The 18,069-nt window shown below is 46.4% G+C and overlaps 1 protein-coding gene and 1 pseudogene across 1 annotated transcript; both read right to left on the bottom strand.

Moving 5' to 3' along the window:
* Positions 1–1,651: 1,651 nt before the first annotated feature.
* Positions 1,652–3,871, bottom strand: LOC146357441 (disintegrin and metalloproteinase domain-containing protein 20-like). The gene has a single exon (XM_084847963.1). It carries the CDS (start codon positions 3,863–3,865, stop codon positions 1,652–1,654), a length of 2,214 nt encoding a protein of 737 aa, XP_084704089.1. The 5' UTR covers positions 3,866–3,871.
* Positions 3,872–14,393: 10,522 nt separating this feature from the next.
* Positions 14,394–16,577, bottom strand: LOC146357440 (disintegrin and metalloproteinase domain-containing protein 20-like; annotated as a pseudogene).
* Between the last annotated feature and the right edge of the window lie 1,492 nt (positions 16,578–18,069).

The raw sequence follows: 18,069 nt of genomic DNA, 5'->3' as shown, positions 1-18,069 counted from the left end.
GATTTTGATATGTACTTGCGAAGAAACTGGCTTCTTTGTGAGGTAAATGTTTAATATGTTCAGCTGTTATGTTTTGAAAGAAGGACCAAAGACGAAGGTGTTTGCAGGAGAAGGGAAAACTGTATGTCCTTTACTAGAGGCTTGTGCCTGAGACAAGATACACTGCAAATATGGTGTGCTGGTGGAGTGGCAGTTGCCACTGAAAGGTGAATTGGAGGCCGCGTTTCTGTTATACATGTAAGAAGGTTGGACTGAAATTGGTACCACCCCATTGGAGAACAGCCAAACATTCTAAAGATGCCCATTGGTCCTGGGTTTGAACAGAGGTAGTGTGGTGGAAGGTTGGCCATGCTGTGGCTGAGTGATTGGAGGGTTCTGGCTGGGGCAAATATAAGGAGCTGTTGAGAGGCATCTGGGAGAGTTTGCCTGAGAGAAGTTGGCTGGAGAGTTCATCAGGAGGTGTCTTTGTGAGAGGCTGGGAGCCTGAAGAAGATGACAGTCAGGAAGAAAAGCAGCTGCAACACCGGGAAGCCGAGCTGAGAGCGGGTGAGACAGAAGCTGAAGGAGGTCTGCAAGTGAGCAGAGGAAGACTCCTGGCGCTGCCTTCAGAGAGAGCTGAGGCCTGTCAGCTGGTGGCAGTGGTTTGAAGACAGAGCAGCTGCTGGACCACACTGAAGACTTAAGGGAAAGCTTGGTGCACAGTCTTAAAGGTTCCAGTCTGTAGGCAGACCCTACTGTTGAGAAGAGTGCTGATCAAGCCCTCATTGCTAGGCCTGTGAGTTAACTGGGGAGTAGCTTGATAGGAGGGTTGGCTTAAGTTTGATTTGGATTAGGAATGGGGGCTTCTAACACCTGATCAGTGGTAATAATAACAATATAGAAGCCCTCTTTTAAAAGTAACAATATAGAAACTTTGTTCTTAAACCAACAGCAATAATAAATGAGCTTTCTTGTTGTATTCCTTTTTAATAAAATATTTGTTATCTTTGTTTATTATACCTACATCTCTGACCTGTTTGTCTCATGCCTAATGACCAGCTACATTAGGAAAAACAGGTATATTAAATAAAAGGGTGTGGATTTATGATGGCAGCAGAAGTGAATGGTGGGATCACCCAGTGGTGAGGGGTGATCCTCTGGAACTGGTGACTGTAGCCTTGGAATTGTCCTCTTGAGAAGGGGCGATTCCTCCACAGTGCTGCATACATTTTGGTATTTGTACTTTCAGTACTTAAGCTCTGTGTTGTATCCAATGCAGTGGGCTGGGGTGAAGATAAACATTAGTTGTGTGCTTCACAGCTGAACCAATCCACCTGGTAAGACCATTACATCCAGGCTGTACAATTACATAGCTGCACCACTGAGTTTCTGTGAGAATATGGTGATGTTCGGGAGTTCAGCTATTGCTCAGGGTCTTCTATTTCAGATATGGAGGCCCATCGAAACTGAGCTAGCAGGAGACCTTTCAGTGTGTTAGAAAATCAACAGAGGGCCTCAGCACAGAGGGTTTCTTCCCCATTGATGAACCCAGGATTTTCACGTGCCTAGAAAACAAGTTCCATTCAAACCCCAGTGTTTGAAACAACAATAGAATCATGCAGACTCAAGGGTATTTTTTGCATAACACTGTTCACTGTTAAGTGAGTACATCTTAAGCAGATTCTGCATTGTTCACTTCTGTGATCGACTGTGGACTGTCTTCCTGGTTGGATTCTGTGGGATGGCATTTTGCCCTCAGTCTTCTAAATTGGTGTACCAGTTCAGTCCTGTAATACACAAACACATGAACAGCAAGAGCTAAAAGAACAAATAAAATCCCTAAAATAGTTCCTGCTACAGCACCTCCCTTCTGTGCGGGAGGAGGCCCACTGTCGGTGCTGCCACCATAGCCTTCATTGAGACAGTCGGGAGGGGCCCAGCCATAATCACAGTGACAATGTTTGTGGGTGTTGCACATTCCCCGATTACGGCACTTTGTGACATCACAATCATACTTCAACAGGGACACACTGACGCAGTCCCCGTCAATGCACATCATGTCAGAGCTGCAAGGAGTGCCGTCTCTCACTGCTCCAATATCAGCTATCTCCATCCCACTGTGGTAGTCCACACTCCAGCATTCACTACCGCCAGCCTGTGACTGAATTATGGTGCTATGTTCCGCCAAAGGAGGTAAGCTTTCAACATTTCTACATTGGATTCGTCCACACAGGATATTCTTGGCATCACATTTCTTGTAGACTCCATGTCTAAGGCCACAGTTGCCAAAGCGATCGCCTTGAGCATTCAGTACCCTGAAACAATTCTCAGAGCCAACGGTCGCTTCCTTGCCAAAGATCATTTTGCACTGCCCACTGTGGGTGGTGCACTTCCCATGATAACAGTATGCACCATCACAGCATGGGGCACCATCTTGCACATGAACATCTTCAGGACACCTCTCTGAAGTCCCATTGCAGTACTCAGGAAGATCACAGATGCCGGTCTTCCCTCTGCAAACAGTTCCAGCTGGACGATACTGACACTTGGCGCAGCACCGTCCAAAAGCACAAGTGGCGCCAGAACGCAACTTACAATTAGACTGGCAACACGGATCCGACTCACATTGAGTTTTTGAACCACAGTCACATTGCTCACCAGTTTCTACTACTTTGTTGCCACAGAATGTCAATTTATACAGTTTATCAGGGTCCGGAGGAATTAACAGGCAAGGGGAGTCCCTTTTTGCAAAGTATTGCTGATAACTGCAATTGCTAAACTTATCAGTGTTTGCCTGACTTGCAGCCATAATGCATTCTTCTCTATCACAACGACAGTATTTTGAATCATGACCCATCCCAAGATTATGGCCTAGTTCATGGGCAAACGTGACAGAAACATAGAACAAACTGGGACTCCTAAATTCTTCCACACCAGAAGCCCATCCCTGACTGCAAATTTTTCCTACATATGCTAATCCCGCTGCCTTTCCAAAATCCTTATATGCAAATAAGTGGCCTGCATCATTCTCTAGACGTTTGACTAGTATGTCACTTCTCCAATTAGTGAAAGATGAAAGTGTTTCACTTATGCTGTCAGAAATGGTTATGAGGTTCTTTTCTGACCAGATCTCTAGTCCAGCTACAGACAACTCAACAGAAAGCGGCTCATAAAATGAATTTGAAGTGTGGATGATATCCAGAACTTGGAGAGCTACAAGAGTTTCATTTCTGTCAAATTGGACATATCGTTCATGATCAACCACAATCGCAAGCTTTGCATATCTGGTGTGTGTCCACCAGTCTTCTGCGGAAGCGCTTTTGGCCGCTACATCCTCCCTGTTCTCGATCATGGCTTCTTGATGACTTCGCTCTTCCTCCGTTACCCCACACCTCATGCGGGCTGTGCCTGACTCTTCCAACCGATACACCACATGCTGAAAGGTAGCAGATGGCCGGACAGGTTCAATTTCATAGGTCTCATTTTCTAATCTCAGCAGACCCCTGAGTCCCCCTGAGCAAGTGCTGAGGGTGACCAGAGAGGAGGCCTTGCCCTGTACAAAGCCATGGTAGAAACAGTCATCCCTGACGAACGGATAGTCTACCTGGAGTTCCCCCTCCTTACTATAGGTGAAGACGGGGAAGTGTTTAGGGACAAATTTCTTCTTCTGCCTGAGGTGCACCACGTGGCCCTCCCCCTCAATCTGTAGCAGGTAGGTGACATCACGAGATTCTTGTTGTCCATATCTGGGGGTCACTTTCCTTGGGATGGTCACTTCATAAGAGCCATACCTAAAACCCTGGGGTGGTACCTGACCTGCAGTCTCATTCAGGGCATTCCAAAGGATCAGTATCAGCATCAGCAGCCAGGCAGAAATGTTCTCCATTTTCCCTGACAGGTGAAAGGACCTGCTATAGCCCTCCACAGTACCCTCATCTAGGATGGCAAAGTTCCCTGCAGCAGCTGGTGCAGGCTGGTCCTGAAGGGGGCTTGGAAGGGGGCTGCATGCATGATAGAGAAGGAGGAGGGTTGTGACCATAGCAACAGTCCGTAGAGGTATCTTTGGAATGGAGGCGGAGCTTGGAGGCTCAAGGATGGAATAGAATGAGGAAATAACAGCAGCAGATGGATCCGAAGGAAAAGATGCCTGAAGGGTGGTTGCTGAAAGGGCTACAAGAAGAGGAGGTAGGTGTGCTGAGAAGGTGAAGACCAAGGATCAGGAAAATAAAAGAGAACCAAGGAAACTGACGGGGGCCGCGGTGGCTTAGTGGTTAAGACGCTGAACTGCAGACTGGAAGGTCGGCAGGTCAGCAGTTCGAGACCCGAGTACTGCATGACGGAGTGAGCTCCCGTCTTCAGTCCCAGCTTCTGCCAACCTAGCAGTTCGAAAGCAAGAAATTGCAAGTAGATAAATAGGTACTGCCTCGGCGGGAAAGGTAACAGCGTTCCATGCACCTCGGTGTTCAGTCATGCTGGCCACATGACCACAGAAGTGTCTTCGGACAGCGCTGGCTCTTCGGCTTAGAAACGGGGATGAGCACCGCACCCTAGAGTCGGACACGCTGGTTGGGGACACCTTTACCTTTACCTTTAAGGAAACTGACAGAGGAGTAATGGAAGGGGAGTAATGTGCCGTGCATTTACAGGAGGCTCCTGAGGGCTTTATATGAATATGCTGGGAGAAGATGTGGTGTTCTTACCAGCTCTGAGGAGATGGAAATACGACACTTGCTCAGCAGTAGCCTCCTGCCCTGCCAGAGAATATGGGATGCAAGATGCAGAGTAACAGCTAAGCTGGAGCAGCGATTTGAAAGGAAGGTTGTGATAGCTGATGTTTGATAACTGGATTATGCATCTTAGCAGGTTCAAATATTTACTTAGTGTATAAATGTGTCCTAGACATTGCTGCATGGAACAGCAATGTGGGGTCCAGGATTACTGTCAGTCACTGTCAATTCTCTTTCATGTTGGGACTGATACTGAGCATGGGTATCCCCGCTAGTCCAAAGTCATTGGTCTCAAGACAGCATCATATAATCTGTCATGTTTAGGGAACCTCCTGACAGGTGAGCCCGGAACTTTCTCGAAGTGGTGATCCGGATGCCCCTCTTCCCAGGAACTCCCCTGTGATCTGACGGCATTTGTTCCGGGGCCTCCAGCAGGACCTGATTCCCATTTTGAGCAACAGCTGAAGAGCACTGCCAAGGCCACTAGGCAGCTTCCGTCCTGCGCTCCAGCTGAAAACGTGACCGGGATGGCTGTGGAGCATGGGTGCGCAGCCCGCAAGCCCCGGTGGCCTGTGGGTGCCCTGCTCCCCCCCACGCCACTGCTGCTACAGCTGGCACCAAACACGGCGTGCGAGGAAAGACATTCCTGCGCACCCTCATTCTCCGTCACTGATTCTGCAGGAAAACAGGGTGTGCAGCTACGGCTCTCCTCATGTGCTCCGTTTCCCATGGAATTGGACTCTGAACAGCCTGCCAAACAGCTGTGCTGAAACCATTTTCCTCCAGCTGGCTGCTTTTGCGTGCGACCCCATTGGCTTATGTGGAAGTCAGTAAACAGCAAACGGATCGGTGGCCTTCGGCAGTGGTTGAGTTGCGGCTGAAGCTGGGTGGAGGTCTCGCTCCTCCACGTTTCCCATGCAACTTTTAATTGGGGAGGGGCGATGGCTCAGTGGCAGAGCAGCTGCTTTGCAACCAGAAGGTCCCAGGTTAAATCTGTGGCTTCTCCAGGAAGGGCTGGAAAAATTCCTGCCTGAAACCCTGGAGGGCCTGTGCCAGACAGTGCCGGCAATACCGGGCGAGATGAACCAATGGTCTGACTCGGCATAAGGCAGCTTCCTACGTTCCTAATGATCGACATGCAGCTATTACGAAGAGGTTCTTGCTGGGAGCTGTTGTATGTTGTTGGAAACATGGAAGGCTGGTAGCATGGTGCCTCATCTTTACGTGAAGTTGTGAGGGAACTGTGATTTCATGGATCTAAAACCATTACAGGGTGGGGGACGCAGAGGAGAATCAGCCTTCCTCAGCCACGCCTGGCTGTGAGCCTCTTCCACTAATAAGTCCACTATGCCAGAGAACTGGAAGATGGCCAATGTAACACCAATTTTTAAAGAGGAATCCAGAGGGAATCCAGGAAATTACACGCTGAGTAGTTTAATGCCTGTTCCGGGTAAATTGGTTGAAAGCATTATTAAAGATAAAATTACTAGGCATATAGAAGGACAAGCCCTGCTGAAAAAGCTTCCACAAGTAGGGATGTCAGAGAATTCCGCCACGGATCTCGGGGAGGCTGAATGCCAGCGCATTCGGCCCCCCGAAATCGGTGGCGGAAGGTCTGCCACCCCCCCGCCACCCCCCTGGGACGGGACTTACCTTGGGCGGATCTTCCTGGCGGTGGCGGCAGCTCCGGTGGTGGCTGCGGCGGCCGGTCTTCTGACCGGCTGCCGCTGCCGCCATTTCCAGTTAAAAAAACAAAAAACAAAAAAAGTGATAGGTTACGTAAAGATTTACATAGCCTATCACGGCTAGATTTTTTAAAAACACCGTGATAGGCTACATAAATGTTTAAGTAGCCGATCACGGCTGATTTACAAGGGGAAAAAAAAGCGTGTACGCAAATGGCAGCGCCCATGGGCGCTGCCATTTGCGTTCCTTATTTTGGCATGTCTTAGTCTACGTAAACATTTACGTAGACTAAGACGGCAAAAATAAGGGGAACGCAAATAGCGTAGACGCTACGCTATTTGCGTTCCCCTTATTTTCGCCGTCTTAGTCTACGTAAATGTTTATGTAGGCTAAGACATGCCAAAATAAGGAACGCAAATGGCGGCGCCCATGGGTAGGGATGGACGAAAGTCCTTCACCTTATCCAGCAGCTTGCTTCGCGGTGGGGGGGAGGCGCCCCATCCCTCCGGCCGAAATTCTGGCCAGGGGGGAGGTGCCCCGTCCCTCCAGCCTAGAATCTCATCTTATGCCAGGACGCAAATGGCGGCGGCCATAGCCGCCGCCGTTTGCATCCCTGCAGTCAGCCGTGATAGGCTACGTAATGCCAATGCATTCGGCCTTCCGGAGATTCATGGAGAAATTCTCCGACATCCCTACCATGGGCGCCGCCTTTGCGTACACATTTTTTTTTTCTTTTAAATCAGCCGTGATAGGCTACGTAAACATTTACGTAGCCTATCATGGCTGATGGCAGGGACGTAAACGGCAGCAGCTACGCCGCCATTTGCATCCCTGCTAGCCAGCGGCCGGATGTCTGGCCGCTGGCGGAGCTGGCCGGCGGTTCCGCAGAATCCTTGCGGAGCAGAGCCAGCTGGCCAGGATTTGGGGGGGGGGAGAGACGGAGCACCTCCCCCCCCAGCCAGAATTTTGGGGGGAGGCATGGAGCGCCTTGCCCCCACCACGAATGTCACCCTTCGAAAAGGTAAGTGACTTTCGTACATCCCTACACAAAGGTAAGTCCTGCCTCGCTAACCTTTTAGAGTCCTATGAGAGTGTCAATAAACATGTAGACAGGGGTGATCCGGTAGACACTGTTTACTTGGACTTCCAAAAGGATTTTGACAAAGTCCGTCACCAGAGACTCCTGAGCAAATTTAGCAGTCATGGAATCAGAGGAGAGGTCCTTTTATGGATCAGTAACTAGATAAAGAGCAGAAAGCAGAGAGTAGGAATAAACGGTAAATTCTCCCAATGGAGGGAAGTAAATAGTGGGGCCCCACAGGAATCTGTATCAGGGCCAATGCATCTGAACCTGTTCATAAACGATCTGAAATTAGGACTAAGTAGTGAAGTGGCCATGTTTGCTGATGACACCAAATTACTTAGGGTGGTTACAACAAATAGGGATTGTGAGGAGCTCCAAAAGGATCTCTCCCAACTGGGAGAATGGGCATCTAAATGGCAAATGCGGTTCAATGTAAGCAAGTGTAAAGTGATGCACGCTGGGGCAAAAAAATCCCAGCTTCAAGTATAACTTGATGGGATCTGAGCTAGTGGTGACCAACCACAAAAAAGATCTTAGGGTTGTGGTGGACAGCTGAGTGAAAATGTCAACCCAGTGTGCGGCCGCTGTAAAAAAGGCAAATTCCATGTTAGGCATAATTAGAAAAGGAATTGAGAATAAAACTGCCAATATCATACTGCCTTTATACAAATCTAGGGTGCGAACACACTTAGAATACTGTGTACTCTTCCGGTCACCCCACCTAAAAACAGATATTGTGGAAAAGGAAAAAGTGCAGAAAAGGACAACTACAATGTTCAAGGGGCTGGAAAACTCCCCTATGAAGGAAGAATATTTATTTATTTATTTATTTATTTCCTGGCCACCGTTCAGGGCAGAAGCCCTCCCAAGGCAGCTTACAGCAATAAAATACATAACAACAGTTAACACATTAAGAGTGATAAAAACATAAAAATAATAGAATGAATAATTTATTCATTTCATTTCTATACTGCCCAATAGCTGAAGTTCTCTGAGTGGTTCACAAAAATAAAAATTAGGTTACAAGAGCTAGGATTGTTTAGCTTGGAAAAAAGTAGGGTAAGGGGAGACATGAGAGAGGTCTACCATATTATGCATGGTGTGGAGAATGTGGACAGGTAGACTTTTTTCTCCCTCTCTCATAACACAAGAACCCAAGCTCATCCCATGAAGTTAATTGGTGGGAGATTCTGGACAGAGACAACAGGCAGTACTTCTTCACACAGCGCATAGTTAAACTATGGAATTCACTACCACAAGATGTAGTGATGGCCACCAACTTGGATGACTTTAAAAGGGGGTTAGACAAATTCCTGGAGGAGAAGGCTATCAATGGCTACTAGCCTTGATGGCTATGTGCTACCTCCAGTAGCAGAGGCAGTGAGCCTATTGCTGTGGAACATGGGCAGGAGGGGGCTGTTGCACTCATGGGCTGCTTGTGGCTTCCTGGTCGACAGCTGGTTGGCCACTCTGTGAACAGAATGTTGGACTAGATGGACCCTTGGTCTAATCCAGCATGGCTCTTCTTATGTTCCTAAGTCTGAGAAACTGAGCTGGTTTCATCATAAAATGCTAAACCAGGAGTAGGCAACCTGGTTTGGACTACAATGCCCATAATCCTTAACCACTGATCATGTTTTCTTGGACTTATGGGAGACTTTGCCTTTCCAGAGACATTAGGAGGAGAGAGTGCTAAATGATTAAATAACTTGAGCATGGCCTATAACTAGTCCAATGATCTTACTTCATTTTATTATTTTCTGACATGCAGAGGCAGATTTGCACAGCCCCATCCTTTTATTTCCAGGGGAATGAGGGCTCAGAGGGCCAGTGTAAAGGAACTCCAAAAACTGTCTCCATCACCTACTTTTCTCATCGACCCTTGAGTGACTTCTCCTTGCTCAGCCCTTCAGCAGGACATAGCCCTGGTTGCACAGTTAGCTCTGCTTCTCTATCAGCAGGCAGCTTGGGTAAATATCACAGAACAAGTCCCCCCTCCCAACTCTCCTTCCAGTTCTTTGTGCAGGGCTGCAGGATCCTTCTCCAAATTTTCCAGTCTTCTCTCAGTTTATAGCAACTCCAGCACAAGCTCAGAGATGGTCCAAGACTAACCGGGTCCGAGACAAGACCTCACCTACTAAACCAAACAGGCTGCAAGGCTTTACATAGTGAACTAGGTAAGCCTAGAGGCACAAGACCCGCAAACAAACTTAAGAACACTCAATTATCTTAATATTAGTACGTTTGTGCCCTGGACCTTATTCCTAACTGTGTTGTAAAGAACACACAAGTCCCTTACTACAGACAACAACTATGCAGTTTTTGAGCATCCATTTCATAAATAACCAGCCTCCATTAACCCCTACTATACCATATCCATTTTGTAAACATTCCCTTATATAATTTGTTTGTCTTACATGCCATCCATGGAACTGCCTGTCATTTAAGTTCTTACTAAACCTATATGCATAACATGCTTTTAATTTTTTCCTTACTATTCCACCTACAGTATTATTTTTCCCCCAACTGCACATTTTTGCTGTCCAACGGTAGCAATTTCTCAGATAAAAGGAAGGACTTAGAGGGCTCATGACAAAGTCTGTCTTTTCCAGGTGCTGCAGTGACTGACCAGGAAAGAGATCTTGGGGTTGTGGTGGACAGCTCAGTGAAGATGTCAATCCAGTGTGCAGCCACTGTAGAAAAGGCAAACTCCATGTCAGGCATGATTAGAAAAGGAATGGAGAATAAACTGGCAAGAGCATATTGCCCCTATACAAATCTATGGTGTGGCCAGTTGGAATACTGTGTACAGTTCTGGTCACCACACCTAAAAAAAAAGATATTGTAGAGCTGGAAAAAGTGCAGAAAAGGGCAACTAAAATGATCAAGGGGCTGGAGCATCTCCCCTTTGAGAGAAGGTTGCAATAGCTGGGATTGTTTAGCTTGGAAAAAAAAGAGGGTAGGGGAGATACGATAGAGGTCTACGAAATTATGCATGGCGTGGAGAATGTGGATACGGAGACCTTTTTCTCCCTCTCTTAAAATACTAGAACCCAGGGTCATTCCATGAAGCTGATTGGTGGGAGATTCAGGACAGATACACGGAAGTACTTCTGCACACAGCGCATAGTCAAACTATGGAATTTGCTACCACAGGATGTAGTGATGGCCACCAATTTGGATGGCCTTAAAAGGGGTTGATAAATTCCTGGAGGAACAGGCTATCAGTAGCTACTAGGCTTGACAGCTTTGTGCTACCTCCAGTAGCAGAGGTGGTATGCCTATGTACACCAGTTGCTGGGGAACATGGGTGGAGGGTGCTGTTGCACTCATGTCCTGCTAGTGATTTCCTGGTCAACAGCTGGCTGGCCACTGTGTGAATGGAATGCTGGACTGGATGGATCCTTGGTCTGATCCAGCATGGCTCTTCTTGTGTTCTCTATGAAGTGCATGGGATTTGGCTGCCAGTACTGAGGTATCATGTGGCTCAAAATGGCTTGAACAAAGGAATACTTGGAGCAATGCAATTAGGAATGATGTATCCCATCTTCATCACACAGTGTGGGAAGGCATTTGCCTAAGGAATCTTGGGGTTTTCCTACTTTATGCATATGTTGGATGGCGCATGGGGCTTTTGGCAATTTTACATGGAATTCCCTTTTTTAAAAAAAAATGCCTTCGAAGTGTTTTGGATTGCCTCTTCATTCAAGGAGTTTCAAGGTGATGTGCAACAGAAACACAAAGATTAAACTACAGAAAAATAAAAATCCCTAAAACACATTTTAAAACTAGGAATCTCCTATATATATAAAAGTCATTGTGTGTGGCTTTGTGGGTTTGTGGCTGGCTGCAGGGCCGTATGTAAGACAGGGCATAAGGGGAAGCTGCCCTAGGCCTAATCACACTGCAGGGGCCCACTGAGCCTGCCATTTGGGCCCTACAGTTGCTGCCTCTTTTAGTTCACATTCTCACTTGCCAGAGTGTATTACAGGAGTCACTGAGTCACATTACTAACAAGTACGCCCTCTGAATCAGGGTACAGGCCAGGTTTGTGATTTGAGCTACCAGTCACCCTATTGGCCATCTTTCATTCTATTGGTCTCTCTCCCATTCACTCTGACTTCCTTCACCTTGGATTGGCTGGCTGCCGTTTGTTCCCTCCCGTTTACTCATGGTTTCTTTTCTGACTGCGCAGAGCATTTAGTTTCTCTCCCCTTTTTCTGCAATATCCAGTGAGTGAGCAAGGTGCTGTTAAATATCTTTACCCCTTTCAATGCCAGATGTATCTGTTAGTAGTGTGTGATTAACGCTAATGTGAAATGCTGTGCAGCGTGTGCTTGCCTGTGTGGGGCTGGGATAACACAGTGGACTGGAGATTTAGGGCTTTATTCATAAATGAGTGAACTCCAGGGATTGGGAAGGGGATTGCAAAATGAGGGGCAAAATAGCAGAGTTTTACGTGTAGCTGAATAGAGGATTTTTTCCAACTCAGCTTCTTTGGCCTTAAGTTTGCAATTCCCTCTTTCAGGAATAAAGCCCTAAGTGGCAGTTGTTGTTGTTGTTGTTCAGTTGTTCAGTCGTGTCTGACTCTTCGTGACCCCATGGACCATAGCATGCCAGGCCTTCCTGTCCTCCGCTCTCTCCCGGAGTGTGCTCAGTTTCATATTCATTGCATCAGTGATGCTATCTAGCCATCTCATCCTCTGCCATCCTCTTCTCCTTTTGCCTTCAATCTTTCCCAGCATCAGGGTCTTTTCCAGGGAGTTTTCTCTTTGCATTGGCCAAAATATTTGAGCTTCAGCTTCAGTATCTGTCCTTCCAATGAGCAGTCAGGTTTGATTTCCTTTAGGATGGACTGCTTTGACCTCCTTGCAGTCCAGGGGACTCCTAAGAGTCTTCTGCAGCACCACAGTTCAAAAGCATCAATTCTTCGGCGCTCAGCCTTCCTTATAGTCCAGCTCTCACAGCCGTACATTACTACTGGGAAAACCATAGCTTTGATGAGACGGACCTTTGTCGGCAAGGTGATGTCTGTGCCTATTACTATGCTGTCTAGGTTTACCATAGCTTTCCTCCCAAGGAGCAAGCGTCTTTTAATTTCATGGCTACAGTCACCGTCTGCGGTGATCTTGGAGCCCAAGGAAATAAAATCTGTCACTGCTTCCATTTCTTCCCCTTCTATATGCCAGGAAGTGATAGGGCCAGATGCCTTGATCTTCATTTTTTTAGTGTTGTGTTTCAAACCAGCTTTTGCACTCTCCACTTTCACCCTCAACAAGAGGCTCTTGAGATCCTCTTCGCTTTCTGCCATTAGGGTGGTATTGTCTGCATATCTGAGGTTGTTGATAATTCTCCCAGCAATCTTAATTCCAACCTGTGATTCATCCAACCCGGCGTTTCTCATGATGTACTCTGCATAAAAGTTAAATAAGCAGGGCGACAATATGCAACCTTGTTGTACTCCTTTCCCAATTTTGAACCAATTGGTTGTTCCATGTCTGGTTCTTACTGTTGCTTCTTGGCCCTTGTACAGGTTTCTCAGGAGACAGGTAAGGTGGTCTGGTACTCCCATCTCTCTAAGAATTTGCCACAGTTTGTTTCAATGCATAAGGTGGCAGAGGTGACATTTTTTCAGGTTACTGAGCTAAGTGTGTAGCTGGGGTTTGACGTAAAGGATTTGCAAGTTACCTGGTAGTTGGTAGGCTGGTGCATCACATTGCAGTAGGTGATATTGTCGTATTTTATGGTCAGGCAGATGTTTACACAGCACATTGAATTAGGGAGAAGTTTTGGTGAAACATGGGACATGGAGCAGTGTTTGTTTGGGGGGCATGGTAGGGTGATGTGAATTCCAGTTTTATGTTGCTGTAGGGAGTGTCTATTGGTGGCACATTGTGTGTGAGAGAGAATGGGGTTTGAATATGATTAGGTTTTTTGTGACAGATTTCAAGGTTTTGGTGACCTTTAAGGCTTACAAAGCATTAAAAAAAAAAAAAAAAAGCGAGGGAGTGAACTCCAGGGAATTGCAAAATGAAGGGCAAAATAGCCGAGTTTTAAGTGTAGCTGAATTGAAGATTTTTTCAACTCGGCTTCTTTGGCCTTAAGTTTGCAATTCCCTATTTGCTCCAACTGGAAAAACAACAAATGTTGTTTATAAACAAGCCTTAGAATGAACTTGTACTTTGATAATATTTAACTTCAGGTCCAGAGTTGTTGCCACCGTCGCCATCATGTTGATGATTATGCTGCTCAGGAATTTCCATGTTGTTCTCACATACAAGTTATAAGTTGCAGAATTAGTTGGTATGAAGAAACAAAAACTTGTGTTGTGTACTCTTTATAAGAATTTTTAAAAAAATAATAAACAAAAAATGTACTGAATTTTTCTTTTCACCTTTCTAACGAAGCCTTTCCGAAAAGCGTAAACCTACCTTAAGATATTTCTAACAAATAGTACCTCTGACAAAATTATATCCCGGGCAATGCTGGGTATATCAGCTAGTTAATGAAGAGCCACATCAAGTATTAAAGGCTCAGGAAACAGTACTGTCTTCACAAGTCATACAAATGATGTTAAGGAGGAAGCTATCTTTACCTTGCTGGGGAGGGCAGTGCCACCAACCTCACCTCTCCAGGAGGGGGGACATGAAGCAAAGCCTCAGCAGAGGAGCACAAATTGCAGGCAGGTTGATACAGCAGGAGGAGGAAATAAGGAGGAGAGATTCCTGCATGCTAAATTATAAGGACAGTGAGAATATATAGCAAAAGATTTCTTTCTTGTGGATAAATTGAAGATCTTCTGTGAGACAGATTAAATAAAAATGAGTTTTACAAAATAATAATGGAAAATTTACAGGATTCAATATATATTATATATCATATTATCATATATTTTTTCTGTGCATTGTATGCATTGTTCACTGTGGGCTTCCTTTCTCTGTTGATTAACTTGGACAGATTCTTGAATGCACCCTTCCAAACTTCTGCCTCTGCACAGTCGTCTATACTACACTCAGGCCAAGACCAACAGTGGCAGCAGAAAGGACAAATACAGTTCCTGCAACAGTTCCTGTAATGGCACCACTCCTGTCCCGTGAAGCAGGTCCACTGTCAAGGCTGCCACCGTAGCCTTTATTGAGACAGTCGGGAGGAGCCCAGCCGTACTCACAATGGCAGCGTTTGTGGCTGTTGCATATTCCCCGATTATGGCACGTTGTGACATTGCAATCATACTTCAACAGGGACACATTCGTGCACTGCCCATCAATACACATCATGTCAGTCCCGCAAGGAGTGCCATCTATGACTGCACCGATATCAGCTGTCTTCATCCCACTGTGGTAGTCTATACTCCAGCATTCACTGCTGCCAGCATGTGACTGAATTATGGTGTTATGTTCCTCCAAAGAAGGTAAGTTATCAACATTTTCACACTGGATTCGACCACACAGGATATTTTCAGGGTTACATTTCTTGTATGTTCCATGCCTCAGGCCACAGTTGCCAAAGCGATCACCTTGAGCATTCAGCGCTCTGAAACAATTCTCTAAAGCCACTGTTGACTTGCTGCCAAAGATCATTTTGCACTGCCCGCTGTGAGTAGTGCACTTCCCACGATAACAGTATGCGCCATCACTGCATGGGGCACCATCTTGCACATGAACATCTTCAGGACACCTCTCTGAAGTCCCATTGCAGTACTCAGGAAGATCACAGATGCTGGTCTTCCCTCTGCAAATGGACCGTGCTGGAAGGTACTGACACTTGGCACAGCACCGTCCAAAAGCACAAGTGGCGCCAGAGCGCAACGTACAATTAGACTGGCAACACGGATCTGACTCACATTCAGCTTGTGACCCACAGTCACATTGCTCTCCATTTTCCACTACTTTGTTGCCACAGGATTTGAATTTATACATTTTATCAGGATCTGGAGGAATTAACAAGCAAGGGGAGTTCCTTTTTGCAAAATACTGCTGATAACTGCAATTGCTAAACTTATCACTGTTTACCTGACTTGCAGCCATTATGCATTTTTCTCTTTCACAATGACAGAATTTTGAATCGTGACTCATCCCAAGATTATGGCCTAGTTCATGGGCAAATGTGGCAGAAACATAGAACAAACTGAGACTCCTAAATTCTTCCACACCAGAAGCCCATCCATCACTACAAACCTTTCCTACATGTGCTAATCCTGCCGCCTTTCCAAAATCCTTATATGCAAATAAGTGGCCTGCATCATTCTCTAGACGTTTAACTAGTGTGCCCCTTCTCCAAAGAGTGAAAAATAAAAGTGTTTGACTTATGCTGTCAGAAATGTTTATGAGGTTCTTTTCTGACCAGATCTCTAGTCCAGCTACAGACAACTCAACAGAAAGCGGCTCATAAAATGAATTTGAGATATGGATGATATCCAGAACTTGGAGAGCTACAAGAGTTTCATTTCTGTCAAATTGGACATATCGTTCATGATCAACCACAATCGCAAGCTTTGCATATCTGGTGTGTGTCCACCAGTCTTCTGCGGAAACGCTTTTGGCCGCTACATCCTCCCTGTTCTCGATCATGGCTTCTTGATGACTTCGCTCTTCCTCCGTTACCCCACACCTCATGCGGGCTGCGCCTGACTCTTCTTCCAACCGATACACCACATGTTGAAAGGTAGCAGATGGCTGGACAGGTTCAATTTCATAGCTCCCATTTTCTAATTGAAACAGACCCCTGAGTCCACCTGAGCAAGTGCTGAGGGTGACCACAGCAGAGGGCATTCCTTCTAAAAAGCCATGGTAGAAACAGTCATCCCTGACGAACGGATAGTCTACCTGGAGTTCCCCCTCCTTACTATAGGTGAAGACGGGGAAGTGTTTAGGGACAAATCCCTTCTTCTGCCTGAGGTGCACCACATGGCCCTTCCCCTCAATCTGTAGCAGATAGGTGACATCACGAGATTCTTGTTGTCCATATCTGGGGGTCACTTTCCTTGGGATGGTCACTTCATAAGAGCCATACCTAAAACCTTGGGGTGGTACCTGACCTGCAGTCTCAATCAGGGCATTCCAAAGGATCAGCATCAGCAGCCAGGCAGAAATGTTCTCCATTTTCCCTGACAGGTGAAAGGACCTGTTACAGCCCTCCACAGTACCCTCATCTAGGATGGCAAAGTTCCCTGCAGCAGCTGGAGCAGGCTGGTCCTGAAGGGGGATTGGAAGGGGGCTGCATGCAAGATAGAGAAGGAGGAGGGTTGTGACCATAGCAACAGTCCGTAGAGGTATCTTTGGAATGGAGGCGGAGCTTGGAGGCTCAAGGATGGAATAGAATGAGGAAATAACAGCAGCAGATGGATCCGAAGGAAAAGATGCCTGAAGGGTGGTTGCTGAAAGGGCTACAAGAAGAAGAGGTAGGTGTGCTGAGAAGGTGAAGACCAAGGATCAGGGAAATAAAAGAGAACCAAGGAAACTGACAGCAGAGCAATAGAAAGTGTGTGCCGTGCATTTACAGGAGGCTCCTGAGGGCTTTATACGAATATACTGGGAGGAGATGTAGTGTTCCTACTAGCTGTGAGGAGATGGAAATACGACACTTGCTCAGCAGTAGCCTCCTGCCCTGCCGGAGAATATGGGATGCAAGATGCAGCAGTAACAGCTAAGCTGGAGCAGCGATTTGAAAGGAAGGTTGTGATAGCTGATGTTTGACAACTGGATTATGCATCTTAGTGGTTGTAATTATTTACTTAATTAATGTTTAAATATGTCCCTGCTATTTGTGCAATGATCAGTAATTCATGGCCCAAGATCACTGTCAGTCTTCTGCGTCATTTTGCGTAGGACTCCCTGTATCAGAGGCACTCCCACCTGCCCAGAGTCATAGGGGGTCACCAGATGTGGAACAACATCTATAGGGCAAACAAGGTACATATAATCAATCATATTTTTAGAACTGCTTGAGAAGATAAGATTAGAACTTTCTCAAAGTGGAGTCCATTATTGTTATTACTATTTATAATTTGAATTTCCTATTCACTTTCCTCTCAAAAAGGCTCAAGGCAATTTACAAGAAAACTGAAAATATTCAAAATATAAAATAGCTATAAAGAATTTCCATGAAAATACCAAAATATAATCAAACATCTAAAACATCGGTGCAGACCAGAACCAAAACCACTGATGCATAAAATGCCCATCATGTGCCTCCAAAAGCCTGGGAGAAGAGGAAAGTCTTCACCCGGTGCCCTCAAAAGGACAGTGCTGGTGTGAGGTGGGCCTCACCATGGAGGGTGTTCCACAATTGGGGGCCACCACTGAAACAGCCCTCTCCCCTGTTGCCATCCTGTAAGCCTCCCCCGGAGGAGGCGCTCTGAGGAGCAGGGCTGGTTCTCTCTGTGAGACAATTTGGTCAGTTGACAGATTAGGAAAGGCAGCAAGTTAGGGCCCCAGTCCCCCCTCTCCTGCCTGCCTGCCTGCGTGTTTGCACCCACTCACAGTCTACATTGCTCCCTGCCTGTGTCTGAGAAAGCCAGCATCTGGCTGTAGCACGGCACCGTTTGTTTCCTCCTCCTTTCTGGCACAACGGCTGGCTGAGCAAAAGGGCGAG

The sequence above is a fragment of the Heloderma suspectum genome, chromosome 1 (genome assembly GCF_057233095.1).
Source record: "Heloderma suspectum isolate Gila_16-S chromosome 1, 16-S_ref, whole genome shotgun sequence".
Lineage (NCBI taxonomy): Eukaryota > Metazoa > Chordata > Lepidosauria > Squamata > Helodermatidae > Heloderma > Heloderma suspectum.
This window is presented reverse-complemented; position numbering and strand designations above follow the sequence as displayed.